We start from the raw sequence: 14,091 nt of genomic DNA on the forward strand, positions 1-14,091 counted from the left end.
GTGATTTTGTGTTAATTTAACAAGTAATCATTTTACATGCACAGTCCACTAATAAATCAGCATTTCATTCCTGTGTGAGCATTTGTGATGTGCAGGCATGACATGATAGCTGTTAGCGAACTTAGCAGTGGGTTAAATAGAGTGCAGGTAGTACTTAAGCAGACCACAGGCTTTCAGAAAGTGCAAATTAGTAAAGACCGCAGGCGACTAACACTTGGCGAGCTTGGTCAGAGTGAGACATGAGGACGAAGAAGAGGAAGAAGAAGAAGAAGAAGGAGGAGGAGGAGAGATAAGAGAAGAGGCCCATCTCCATCAGGGAAATCATGCAGAGAGACGCGCTCGCGCTCGACAGCAATCTAGATCCTCAGCTCCGCGATGAGAAGGTGCTGATCCCTCCCAGGCCAACTCCTCAAATCAATGGAAATGGGGAAAAGCTGTCAGGCAGGAGTAATCCTAACCTTACGTTTAAATATTTTAAAAGGCAACATATGTTCAGGAATAAGGTTTCCTGAAGGAAAACCGGCTTTGACCATATGGTCGTCCAGCTGGAATTTAAAGTTCATCAAAGAGGGGAGTTGTTACATAACCATCACCATCTGAGATGCATCGAAAAGAGGCATCTTGACGTCAGCTATCCTGTTTCAGTGAACGCTTAAAAAAAAGCAGAAGCAGCCTCAAAGGTCAGGGTAGGTCAGAGAGAGCCTGCCCCTGCATTCAGCCCCGAGAGTGGAAGTCAGTAACTAAAGCTGCCCATCAATTAAAACTGAAATAACATCAGCATTGTCATTTTCAGAGAGGAAATCATTAGCCCAACATGCTACATAATTGTTACAGTGACTCCACACGCAATGGTAAAATGAAGACAATACAAAAGGATTCACTGAAGTAACTGGAAATTTTTAATAAACGCTATTCAAATCTTACAAAAAGGCAGATAAAGCAACATCAGACACGTCTTCCCTGTATTTCTCTTAAATAATACTGTCATTCTGTCTCTTGGGATGTGTGGTCTTTTCATCGCATCGGCCAATACGAGGAAATTTGACCTGTGTGTCCTCAAAAATTGGTTTGCTTTAAAAGACTAGTTATTACCGTCAACCAGCTGCATGTATAGGCCCCTTCAGGTGGGCGATTGCAGGGTGCATAGCTTTAAAACCTGCACATATATCCACTGATGACAAAATATAAAGATCCTTTTACAAACTGAAGCAGCATTGTCGACTGTAGGGACTTTTAGAAATTCTTCTGAAGTATATGCATAGCTTACAAGAGGCAACCGTTGGCAGAGGGTAATGTAACGGATCACAAAAGTGTGAATTTAAAAAAGAAAAAAATAGAACATGTATTGTAAAAGCACAGTTTTACTAACAAAATATGTCCACTTATTTTTAATCTTATAACTTAGTTATGCAAATAAAATCAAACTCAGCAAATAGATGAAGTGATAGTTGGCTGAAATGTTAAATAATGGTACCAGAGAGCATTTCAACTGAAACATGACAGTATGTACAGAGGAGTCCAGAGACGGCAACACAAGGCCAACGTGTCCTAAACCTGAACAGAGTGAATCCTCTTGAGGCAGAGACGGGACCGGGGGGGTCAGAGGCGAGGAGGGCTGTGGGCAGTGTTAAAGGGGGTGATGACGTAATGTAGTGAGTACTACAAAAGCAAAGTTGGGTTGAGGAGTAGTAGTTGGTAGTAGTAGTAACACCAGGGAAGTATGGAGGTTGGGTGTAGAGGAGTGTGAGAAAGCCTGAAGCTGCCGAAAAACACAGCTGGACGTAAAAAAAAAAAAAAAAGGCACTGAGGAAGAACAAGACAGGAACAGGAAGCCCCGGACAGGAAGCGCATCATCAGTGAGTCAATAGCTTAAGCCGCGTGATCCAACTGACCAGTAGTGAGCGTTCTGCTGTTGTGCGCTTGGAGGCGGGGGCTACGGGGGCCTTCTTGATGTCCTCCTGGTAGGGGATGGTGGCGCTGTTGTGCAGGTCTGTGTTGGAGTAGTAGCGGCTGCCCCGGATATGGTCCACCCGGACAAGGTGCCGCTCCCCCGCAGGCCTGTAGGGCGGAGACACTGAGGGGACCTCCTCTACTATGGTGGGGATCCTCTCGTTGCTCAGGTATCGATACAGGAGTTCTTCACCTGGAGCAGAGAGACAGTTCGTTTAATGAACAGCAATAAAGAAGAAATATCCACACTCACGGGTCCAGATAATAAACATAATAAAGGGCCAAGAAAGAATCCAATTAATTCTGGAGTGGAATCGAGGAGGGGGATCCAGGAATTTTTGTCCCTTTCTTGGGTGACCTTTTTTAACTTTTCAACATTTTTGCAAATTCACATCTCAATAAATAATGCAGAGATCTTGATGAGAAAAAAACGGCATTGCTAATATGTATGAACAGACGAAATTTGGTGCGGATCCAGATAATCAACATATTGTATTGTAATCAGACACATCTGGCAAATCGGCCTTGGGGGAGGGATGCACTCTCCGAGCACCCTTCTAGTTTTGTCACTGTTATCGAGGTGTTGTTATTCATGGTAAGACTTGGAATTACAAAGATTCAACTCAATAGGGAAAGCATGTGTGTGTACATACCTTTCCTTCCTTGTGCCCAGGGCTTGGCGTAGGGATCAACCACTCCAACACTAGTATCCACTGGCATAGACAGAGGTCGGGGCTTTCCTACAGGCCAGAGTAATCAATATTTATCATTTTATGTCATTTTAAAAATGTATTATCATTTCCATGAGTAGAATATTCATGAGATACCCTGGTGAGAATGTACTGACCACGTGAAGGCTTGTTCTCCCTCATCCTGGGCTGTATCACGTTGGCCTCGATGGGACAGCCGACGCTAAGCTTGTCGTAGTCTGCGATGGTGCAGCGTCTTCTGCTCTCCTGGTCCAGGAAGGAGTTTGGTGACTCAGCGCCCTTTGGTCTCTTACTGATGCTGGAGAAGGCTTCTGTTCTCATCTCTCTGCAGGGGAGAAACAAACCGCTTGTTGATTAGTCACGGCACAACATGCCAATCCAGAATACCACGATTAGGAAGATTTGAAAGCAAATAATATTATGTTACTAGCCTCAGTGTTATTCCAGTTAAATAAATATGACAAGGCTTCTGCACTTCTTTTTCAAGATTAAGCCCTGTTAGCATTTTAAGCAAAGCAGGCACGCTCTGTCTTTTTCCTGTAGTTGAGGATGAAGCAGTTGTTGTGTAAGGTTTGTGGTGGGACTGGTGGGACTGGTGGGAGGAGTGGGCTGAGGATGAGCAGAACAGAAAGTAGAGTAGGAGGCAGAAAAAGAAGAAGCAAGGCGATAACGGTCCCAAAGGTTGAGTGAGGGCGTTACTGCATCGCTTACTGCGGGCTGGAATCTGGCCACCGTCCCTCTGGCTATGAGTACTTTAAGTTGTTTCATAGCGTATATTTTAACTCCACTTGATGAATAAAACTTAGTTCTATGTTTTAATTTAAAAACGCATCAACTCTAATACGGATACGTCTGGCGTCCACACTACTCCGGAGTTTTAGAGCCGCTGAAACGTAAAGCTGCTGGTCCCGTTTGAGTTTGAAAGCTCCGGGGCTGCTTTTTATTCTGGATGGATAGAAACGGAGATGTTTGGAAACAACAACAACTGCTTGCTGATTGGGTCGAATTGGCTGATTGGTTAAATTCTGCATTTTACAACGATACAACTGCTTACGTGTGCAGAAGCCGAGCTACTATTTGAAGCCAAGGAAATGGGATGTCTCACCGTGGGGTGTATGGCATTTGAGGGGGAGGGGGGATGTATAAGTCCATGATGGCTGGCTTCTCTTTTTTGGTCGATCCGTTGGCTGAGCCGCAGGGAGACTGAGCTCTGATCAGGGAGGAATTATTCTGGAAAATAAAAAAACAATGAATCAGTCAACACGTTCAATATCACACACAATTAATGATCAGCGACAGAACAGTTTCTTTTATGAAACAGAATAAAAAGATTGAAGTCCGCCAGATGTGGCGAGATGGTTAAAGTGCTTGTGCGTCTCCCCGAGCATAAATCTTCTTGGTTGAGGTACGGAAAGATTGTAAGTGAAGTCCAGAATAGCCTGTGAGACGTGTACTTAAAACTGTATTCATTTACCACAGTTATGTTTCCCAACACTCAACAACATCGCGCCCTTGACTTGATGTACCACACTTAGTCTCCTCCAGTCTCATCAGAGCAAAATGATACACTGATAGAACAGAGCTGTAGAAGTGATAGATTAATGACAAACTTAACATCTGCTGTTGGATCTCATGATTCATTCATCCTTTGTTTTCTTCGCATAGCTGCCATGTGCACAAACTGTATAACATTACAAAGGCAGTGCCATTCTTTCTTGAATCACTGTGTGTGATGTATCACTGTTTTGCCTCCTGCAGTCTTATTTTCACAGATAGCCGAGATGGTTGACTGTGATACCTCGGACTACTTGTTAAAACAAGATGCTGGTGGACATGTTGACATTGGCCACCTTTGTGTTGGGAGGCTCTTTGTTGTTTTGAGAAACCTACTCTTATCTGATATCCTCTCGTCTTGCCTTCTCAGGCTGTAAAACAAAAACGTGATAAGATAATGTCAGGGGCTGAATTCTGGTAGTCTGAGCTTACAACAGGCTTATTGTCTCCGTCTCTGTCTGTCAAACGGGACTCAGGTGCCCAGACGTGGTTAAAAGCGGAGCCAAGCCTAATGTGTTCACATGAGGAAGACAGGAAAATTTAATTACAGTCGCATAACCTTATTAGCACAATGTTAATCAGCTATCCCTAACCCTTCTTTGAACAAAAGACGTTTAGGCTGTTTTCAAAAACCTGAAATACAATTAAGCCAGCAGCCCTTTCAAGGTGGCTCCACGACACAAGTCTGAACTTGTTGTTTCAGGAACCAACTCCCTAAAAATCGGATAATTTGTTGACAATGAAAAAAGGCTTTTGTTAACGCGCGTGTGTGTGTGTGTGTGTGTGTGTGTGTGTGTGTGTGTGTGTGTGTGTGTGTGTGTGTGTGTGTGTGTGTGTGTGTGTGTGTGTGTGTGTGTGTGTGTGTGTGTGTGTGTGTGTGTGTGTGTGTCTGTCTGGAGTCACAGAGGAGACTCGGTGTGAAGGTGTTTTGAGCCTGAAGTGACTTTAGTTTTGAAAGAGAACCAGGTACGAGTCTTGCTGTCTTCTTTTCCTGTTCTCGCTGTGGAGCTTCGTAGAAGTTGAGTTTGTGGTGAGTGCAACTGAACAACTGCAGCCGCCGCCACAAACTCAGGACTCTAGTGACCTGACCACCACCACCTGTGCTTTGACGTGTGTGTGTGTGTGTGTGTGTGTGTGTGTGTGTGTGTGTGTGTGTGTGTGTGTGTGTGTGTGTGTGTGTTTATACCTGAGGTACTGGCGGCTTCCAGCGCATGTTCTTAAGTGGGGCCGGGGTAAAACCTGTCGTGCCAGTGGGCCTCTTCTTGAGGAGGAGCGCCACACCTTTAGGGTCCTCCCTCAGTTTGACGACCAGGTTTTTCAGCTGCCAGCCCACCTGGTTGACATGATGTGAACACACAGAGACATATACACAGTAAGGTTTAGTAATATTGTAGGTGTGTATCCTCAATTACCAACGCAGCCATTTTCACATATGAAAAACGCAGCAGGACATTGTCCAAGTCAGACGCAATCAGAACAACCGGAAATGTCAAAATATCTCTAATTTTGAGCCTTTTTTTTGTCATCCTGAGATATTTGTATTCTTTCTGGGGGGGTTTTCTTCAGTTTTGCCTCCGTTGAGTGTTAGAAACTTCATCAACACGCCAACTCGCTCGCTGTGAATTTTGCTGCTGTATTTTCACATGGGGTCATGGACATTTTACTGGGGAGCTGGCCGGAAAAGTTTAAAAAGAATCGGGAGCAACTGACTCAGAGTTTTGCATTCTCACATACAGCCCCTCTGGAATATTTCAGGAAAACATCAGGACTGCCTTTATTGTGTGTGTGCTGTATTAACCACTACTTATGGTCAGATATGTGCAGAAGATACAGTATCAATAAAATTGAAGGTGCTCACCACTGTCTGCTGGTGGACCTGGATCACCTCATCACCGGCGTGGATCTTCCTGGTCAGGTCTGCAGGCGACTAAACAACAAGCATACACTTATGAGGTCAAAGCCTTACAGACAATGTTAATACAACAAGGAACCTACTGCCAACACAAAACTTATTACCAAATCCTTACTAGAAGGAACTCCTTTTTTTTCAAACAGCAAATAACTGATGAACAAACACTGTAAAGTTCAAACTCGTGAGAAAGCGCAAACACTGTCTGCTGTCTTTCGTGTCACAGGGATGTCAAACGGGATTAACTCGTCATTATCTGTGATGATTCAGGTCCTGATTCACAATTAACGACCGGAGGTGTGAGGACTCGACCGTGGCAGTCATGCTGCTGCATTAGTCACCAACTGGTTGTCTCCGTGTGTGTGTGTGTGTGTGTGGGGGTGGGATTTATTTTTGTGGATGCTGTTTGTGATATTTTGTCGTTACTGGAATGCATAAACAAATGAGTGGTTCCTAACTCCTCCGGATACAGTAAATCAATGGGCCCTCAGTACAGGAGGAGGAGAATGGAGAGGAAGTCGGAGGAGGATGAGAGCACTTCACCCCCCCCCCCCCCAAACTAATATCAGTAGCTTGTTCTTGAGAGTAAGATGCAAGAAATTCTAAGAAAATCATATGTTTTTTATTCTCAGAACCAAAAAGAGGGTCCTTTTACATATGAAGAATGCAGCAGGAGATTCTGCAGTAAGACTTGTTCACAACAACACAGAAATCTCAAGAGCAGGTGTGGGGAGGCGGAGCAGGCAGAGGCAGGACGTCCTGTATTAATTCTGCTTTGGAGTTAATTCTGCTTTGAATCTTGTTTTCTTGCTGAGGTGACATCTTCTTTATGTATCACACCCTTTTCTCTACCAGAGATTTTTGTTTTCTTTGGGGTTTTTATTCACTTTTGCATCTGTAGCGTGTTAGAAATATCATGAACGCTCCCACTCGTAAATTCTCCGTAGAATCTCCTGCTGTTTTCTCACAGAGCTTCTTACTCAGCTTCTTACTCGGCCATTTGTGTTCTGACATACAGCCCCTCTGGAGCTAAGTGCAGGTCTGAGAGCAGCTAAATCAGTTATTGCTTAACCTCCCTATGTATTTGCAATTACAAAATATATTCAGCCCCAGATAGGGGCAAATTGTTAAACTTACATGTTCTGTGGTTCCTGTGATGACATGTAACCCATCGTAGGTAGACTTGATGTACATCCCCTATGATTAAAAAAACAAAAAACACAAGACAACATAACTCAACTTTGAGGTTAAAATACAATATTCCCAGAGGGAGACAACTGTATGACAGAGATGTGGGGGGTCACAATTTGACACACATTGCAGGCATTCCTGGCCTGCAAAGCCAAGACGCAGACAGCATGATTAGGGATAGAAGGAAAAATATCCAAGCATTCCTTACCAAACCCTCGCCCGGTTTGATATTGGTCAGCAGGACTTCTTCCAAGCAGGCCGACTGGCTCATCAGGGGGTCAGAGGTGGTTCTCACAGTCTGATCGCAGATGCTGTTCAAAACCTTCGACTGTGGAGGAGAAGGCGAAAAACAAAACGCTCCCATGAGTAAAATAAGAAGCACAAGACTGATAATCTTTGATTATAAGTGGCGTGTTGAATCCCATAATGGTGCACTGTGGTTTGCAAAGGGTATCGTGTGCTCCACAGGTTAGAACAAGTCAGGTTACGCTGCAACGCGTGAATCTCGTGACATAAAGATCTTATGTTTAGAAAAAGGTTTAATGGGCTATAAAGGACCAATAGGGCATCAGTGCACACAGAGCACTGAAATCCCTTCTGTCTGCTTCGTCCTTTGCTGCTGTTAGAACAAAAATTGTGATTTGTCCTCAGTAGAGGGATCTGTTCTTTGGCGCGTGTGTTTTGTTTTGAACACATTTCACATTTTATATAACAGAATTGGAGGAAAATAAGATGCAGCACAGTCTAGGAACAAAAAAGACGAGAACAAAGATGAGAGCGAGACAATGCAAAATGGTACAAAGAGATCGTCATCTCTACAGCTGACTTCACTTGGGTTGTCTGAGAGAGAGAGAGAGACACAGTGCTAGAGGAAGCTCAGTGTTAGACCAAGGAGTCTGGAGAGTGTCAGCAGCAGGAAACGCTGATTGATGGCCGGGGCGTATTAGTGCCGCCTCCTCCACTGGCAATCCTATAGACCTGTCTGCTCCATTCACTCAGAAAACTGACCTTGCTACTGAGAGCATGGCACACAATCACAATCTAAAAGGACATTTATCCAAACAATCCAAAAAGACCCTTTACCCCCTAAATAGGCCCTTCCAGGTCTCCTTTAGTTTATATATTTGGCAAACAAAGCAGAAGAGATAGAGTATACTCACAACTTCCAGGATCTTCTCCTCCATCTCGTAAACACTGCAGTCCTGTAGCACAGAAGACAGTGATGACAGATCAGATGAGGGAGCAGTAAACAACAGGGAAGAGGTTATTTAATGGCTAGATAGACCGGGAGAGAGAAGTATAGGGGTTGAGTAAACACAATGTAATCAGCATTCCAGACATAGAACCGAGAAAAATGGAGAACAGCCACAAATAAACAGCTTTTAGTGTCAAATGACCTCTTTCGCCTTAATTCTGGGGATGCTGTAATTGCATAATGCCCAGTGTGGTTCAGTAAACTATATGAACACTCATATAGTATTGTGCAGAAGACATAGTGAGGGAAAACATGTATTGAAGTTCAGAACGCCCTGATGCAAAATAAAGCTTTGTTTTTATGGAAGAATTTAGGGGGACAGGCCTCTTTTTTAAAGGAATTTTTTCCATCTTTGAGGACAGTGAGCATGAAATGGGGGGCAGGGGTCTCCTAAGTCTGACAATGCCGAGTAGCTGTGATCTCGGTTGTTTAGGGTGACAAAATGTGCAAGGTCGGCTGGGAAACTGACCACCGTGCCGGACACAGGACTCACAGACTGCAGCTGGACTGGACACAGCTGAGGCAACAGCCTCCCCTGACAACTGTGTTGTTGGTGCTGAAAGGGCCCCTGGTTAGGAACGGGTAGTCCACTGTGTGTTTTTTGGTGCGGGTGGGGGTGGGGGTGGGGGTGGGGGTGGGGGTGGGGGTGGGAATGCCCCAAGGGAAACCATCCATCAAAACACAGGAGAAACGCTTCTGTCAAAAACCAGAGAGCACGGAGAACACTCGCTTATTTTTCCGTAGAGCCCTTCGCAAGCCACAAGCCTTTTGTCGAGGCAAAATAAAGAGAAAACGGGTGCTGTGGCCCTCGCAGTATTAGGGACGTGCATGGGCATGTGCCAGGTACAAAGCCTGCTCTGTTGCTCTTTGTAAATCCATTGTGCAGACAGCCATTGGGGGGGGTCGAGCAAGTTTTTCCATATTTCCATAGCTTGCACATTCCGCTGGGCTAAAGGCGAGAGTCTGTTTTCACATGCACTTGGCATACTGTCATTACTGTTGGTTTGTTTGCATTGACGAGATTTGCATCTGTCCATAGCAAAGTACATCCTATGCTTCCTAAGTATTATCTTTGGATTTATGATTGGGCGCATGCTTGAAGGACTTTTGGTAAAGTAATACACATGTAGCTTTTCTATATTTCCTTCACTTGGGGGGAAAGTTAAAACCCAAATAAACATCGAGCACGAGTCATAATAGGTTTCTTTTTACATACTGAACATTGGTCCCAAAGTTATGTTTCCATATAATATTTTCAGCCAAGAACATATGGTGGTTTCAGAGAGAATTTAGCTACGTGTGTGTGTAAACATGCAAGTGCATATTTCCTTTTTAGACACTGGCCCATGTTTGGATGACTACACTTCAAACTGAGCCAAGAGGGATGAGCTAAAAATACACATTTTAATGTTTAGAGGTTGTGAAACAAAAACGGCGTTGTTATGTGCTGCAGACACGACTTGGCACATCTCCCATCAAGCTTTAACATTTGAGGAACCTTTCTCTTGTTTCACGCTACCATCGAATCATGTGAAAAACAATATTGCAGATAATCCTGTTCGTGATATCCAAAATAATCCCACATCTATGCTAAAAACCAAAGTCCTTCTAGTAGACAGGAGCCAGATCGTAACTAAGCACTGAGAGAGGCTGAGGGACAATTCCCTGGGTGTACTGATCCAGCACGTCATGAACTTGATCCCACAGCCGGTGTGGCTCAGATGACTCTCTGTGCACTGCTCCCTGGGCTTTTGATCTGTCACCAGAGCGATTTGCATGGTCGCGCAGTGCTGGAATCTGGGGAGATGCTGCCTTTACACCAGAGAGAAATGAAGCAGTGCAATACTTTGGAAATGGCCTGTTAGTCATATGGTATCAATATATGATGGATAGGTTGTTAAATGTGTTTGGCCGACATATTAGTGAGAAACTACACATCTCATCCAATAATTCAGGAGTAGGAAAAGTGGACACACAGGGCAATCGATGAAAAATGCGTTCTTTGAAAGATAATGACCTCCATGCAGACAGGTCAGCCAAGATGGGTGATGCTTCGACGGTTTTATGGCTGTGTCCCATTGTGTGCGTACACACAGGCTTCATTCAAGCAGAACACATAAATTGTGCCATCTGAAAAGACCCAATTTTGGTCTGAAGTTCATGAACGAGTCGGGCGAACCTCATGCAGTCCTCCCCCATCATTAAACTAATCACTGTGGCAGTCTCCTGTGCAACCTACTTTATGAACAAGTGGCTCAGATGCCTGCCCGTGTGTTGTTGAAAAACAAAGGGAGACCAAATGGTCTGAATCCAGAAAAAGTCCAGAATCTTGCAATTTTGAGCGAAAGTTCAGATGCTTAAATGACGGTATTAGTTTGAAAGCATCTCTCATCAGTGTTTCCGCAGCTCTACACAATTCTACGAGTTAGGGAATAAGGGAGCAAACTACATCTCCCCTCCAGCTGCTGGAGGAAACTAATCGCTCCAAAGCTCTTTCAGCACCTATCGGTAGTTTATTCCACACCATAACCTCCCCACTTCTTCACGTGGCAGTGTGGGAAATGTATACCCCCACTCGACTGGATGACCATGACCGAGACACCCATAGTAAATCACCAGAGGTGGTGAAATCCCAGACTCTGGCGGGGAAACAGGCACTCTGGGAAAGGAATTTATTTTGATGTAATAACCCTCTAAAAAAATGACACCTGTGGTCTCAGCAGCCACTTTCACTGGCAGTGTAAAATGAGTTGCTTATGAGACAAAGCCTTTGGGGAGGAGAGATTGTATATACCAACTAAAGGGAAGCTCACCAGCTGCCTTTGTTTAAAGAAACTGTATGAACAACCACCGCTGGTTGGATAAAACTGTCGGAAGAAACACCCATGATGCAACGTTAGGGCAATTCTCTGCAGAGAGTCTGAAATATATGGATGTGGATGTTTGCTGCTGCTCCGCTTTCACTGTTAGCTGCCTATCTGGCAGTCAGATGGACCACCTCCTCCATACATGCGTTAAACCTCCACGCAGGAAGTGCTTTCATACGGTTTGGTCTCCCACTGAGAGCATCTTGGAGAAGCAAAAACAGGAACCACATGGCTGAGGGAGTACCGCAGCCTGGGGAATGTTGTCAAGCACCGCTAAAAGAGCACCGGTGGCTTTTATGAAGCTGGAAACACAAAAGCAACATTTACCATTAAACGCCCCAGCACTAAGGGGGTCGTCCTTATTAGCCAGCACGAGGAGGAAAACAGAACCAAGAAAAACATCAGCATTTGCAATAATGTGCTCGAGACTGCTGGTTTCAGGCTTCTGCCATCGCTGCCAGACCACATTTCCCACAACTCTCTTCTCCTGCACTTTATCCTGCACGTCTGTGCCCCTGAGCTGGTATGTGCTCAGTGGAAAAAAGCTATTTTATGTGTGTGTGGCTTTGTGTGTATGTTTTCCCGAGGCTGTCTACATGTGTGTTGTTGAGCTAACTAGTGTGCAGACCTGTTGAACTGTGGTGGTGAGCTCCAGGCACAGCTGAATGATCTTGTTCTTGGTGGCTGTGAAGTCACTGATCCCTGTAAGAGGCGTCCTGCAAGCAGACAAAGAAGGAAAGGGAGAACGTTAGGAACCAGTGATGGACGGAGGAGTTGTGTTGAAATTTGATCTCACTCACACTGCATGACAGCACAATTTAAAAAACAATGCACAGAAAAACAACGTCTGATATCTCTGAAGTCTTCCAGTTGTAAAACACTAAAAACTGAAACTGGATACTTGACTGTGTAGTAACATGAAGTCAGCTATAACATTAAGCTTCACAGCAGATGCACCTTGCTGTGCTCACTGTGTATGGGTGACTGACCACAGACAGACTAGGTTGTAACTCAAGAACGTCACCATCTAAAAAAATAGCTCTGCAAACATCAGGCCCCAAACCTCCATGCAGTCCCTGAAATATGTCAGTGGGCCTCATCATATTAGATCAGATCTGAGTTAAAGCTTTAGCAACACAACACAGAGCAGCAGGGCTGACGTGTGGATGACACTCCATCCAGAGGCAAAGGACCAGTGAAGAAAGTGAAACTCGCCTGTTTACCGTAACTTGTTGCTTACTTGGTGAAAATAAAAAGTTAAAAACATGCTGATTAAATATTGGAAACCGCTCTGGTAGAACTATTTCTATGTTCTGACGATCTGAGCAGAGACCGTCAGCTGCAACACCAAGTGTATGAAGGTTTGTTTATTAAAAAGAATGCACCATATTAGATTTTTGCCAATATCCAATACGCCAACTTGTTTTGTTGGATTGCGGAACCCGATATATGCACATTTTTTTCCTTTTACTACAGAGAATAATAGGTCTCTACTGTCGTGAAATTCATATTATTATGTCTACTCTGAGCCTGATGGCCAATTGGCAGATGCAGACTTACATTTCTTTCAAAATTGCATATTCATTAGGCAAAATAAGAAAATTATTTAGTCAATGGTTCAATTTGCATGCTCATAATTAAATTATCATCATATCTGCCTGTCATATTGGCAGAAATAATCATATTGGGTCGATGCCGAAATTTCATTTTAAAGCCTTTATCTGCCAATGTGCAGTCAATATTATCCCCAATTAGTAAATGGGATGCTGCAAAAATGCCACCATAAAAATATATTAGCATTTGATATAAAATTTGTTGACATTGACACATACTTATGTACGAGAAAAATCCATGATTAAAAAATGGAACATTTACTACAACATTTCTAATTCATCTTCTTATTAAGAAAAAAAAAGTACAAATGTGAATTTATGTGATCTGGAAACTAATTCACAGCACTTCTAAAGACTGATGTACTGCTCTCTGTTCTACCATGATTTCACTGAACCTACACGAGCAAAGCCTGCCACAAAAAGAGAAGCTTAACTTCAGCCCGCTAACACTAAAACTCAATCCTGGCAACCTGCTTAATATGCTCTGCTTTTACAGTGTTATGTGTTTTGGAGCGGGTCACCAGGAGAGCAGAGGGGATACAGACATCACATCCAAACAAAGATATTAATTTCACCCGCCCGTCAGTCTGGAATCAGCCACACCTCACACACAGTGTTGTCAAATCATGTGTTTATGCAAAACTCTTTGGGTTGCAGCCAGTTTAAGCAGTGATCAGATGTCAACCTGTTGTCATACCTGATCTGATACACAGTGTAAGGTGCTGGTGATAGTTTTAGTACCTGTCGAGCCAAGCCAGGAGGCTCTTTGCGGCGCCGATCAGCTCCACCACAGAGGTGAGGAAGTCGTTGGGTGGCTTGCGAGAGGTGCTGCCTTCATACGCGGGGCTTTTCCTTCTATCAGACGTGGCCATGTGCAGACTGGTGGTGGCAGCTCTCATCCTCACAACCAGATTCTTCAAGTTGTCCGTTTCAACTCCATAGTTCTGAAACGGTAAACGAATACACATTATAAATAAAAGCATGCAATCAATCCAATCAAAGTCAACATCAAAAGGACTCATCCTTCACAGTCCAGACCTGG

At 44.0% G+C, this 14,091-nt stretch overlaps 1 protein-coding gene across 1 annotated transcript in view; it reads right to left on the reverse strand.

Annotated features, from left to right (window-relative positions):
* Positions 1-876: 876 nt before the first annotated feature.
* LOC117755820 (connector enhancer of kinase suppressor of ras 3-like) overlaps positions 877-14,091 on the reverse strand; it is a 34,778-nt gene continuing 21,563 nt past the window's right edge. The window contains exons 3-13 of the mRNA XM_034575927.1: positions 13,791-13,993; positions 12,065-12,152; positions 8,475-8,516; positions 7,523-7,642; positions 7,261-7,320; positions 6,073-6,141; positions 5,401-5,547; positions 3,766-3,890; positions 2,798-2,985; positions 2,604-2,690; positions 877-2,143 (exon numbers count right to left, since the gene is read on the reverse strand). Of these exons, the coding sequence (XP_034431818.1) occupies positions 1,854-2,143; positions 2,604-2,690; positions 2,798-2,985; positions 3,766-3,890; positions 5,401-5,547; positions 6,073-6,141; positions 7,261-7,320; positions 7,523-7,642; positions 8,475-8,516; positions 12,065-12,152; positions 13,791-13,993 (1,419 nt within the window). The 3' untranslated portion in view covers positions 877-1,853. The remainder of the gene's footprint in view (positions 2,144-2,603; positions 2,691-2,797; positions 2,986-3,765; positions 3,891-5,400; positions 5,548-6,072; positions 6,142-7,260; positions 7,321-7,522; positions 7,643-8,474; positions 8,517-12,064; positions 12,153-13,790; positions 13,994-14,091) is intronic.

Source organism: Hippoglossus hippoglossus, chromosome 22 (genome assembly GCF_009819705.1).
Source record: "Hippoglossus hippoglossus isolate fHipHip1 chromosome 22, fHipHip1.pri, whole genome shotgun sequence".
Lineage (NCBI taxonomy): Eukaryota > Metazoa > Chordata > Actinopteri > Pleuronectiformes > Pleuronectidae > Hippoglossus > Hippoglossus hippoglossus.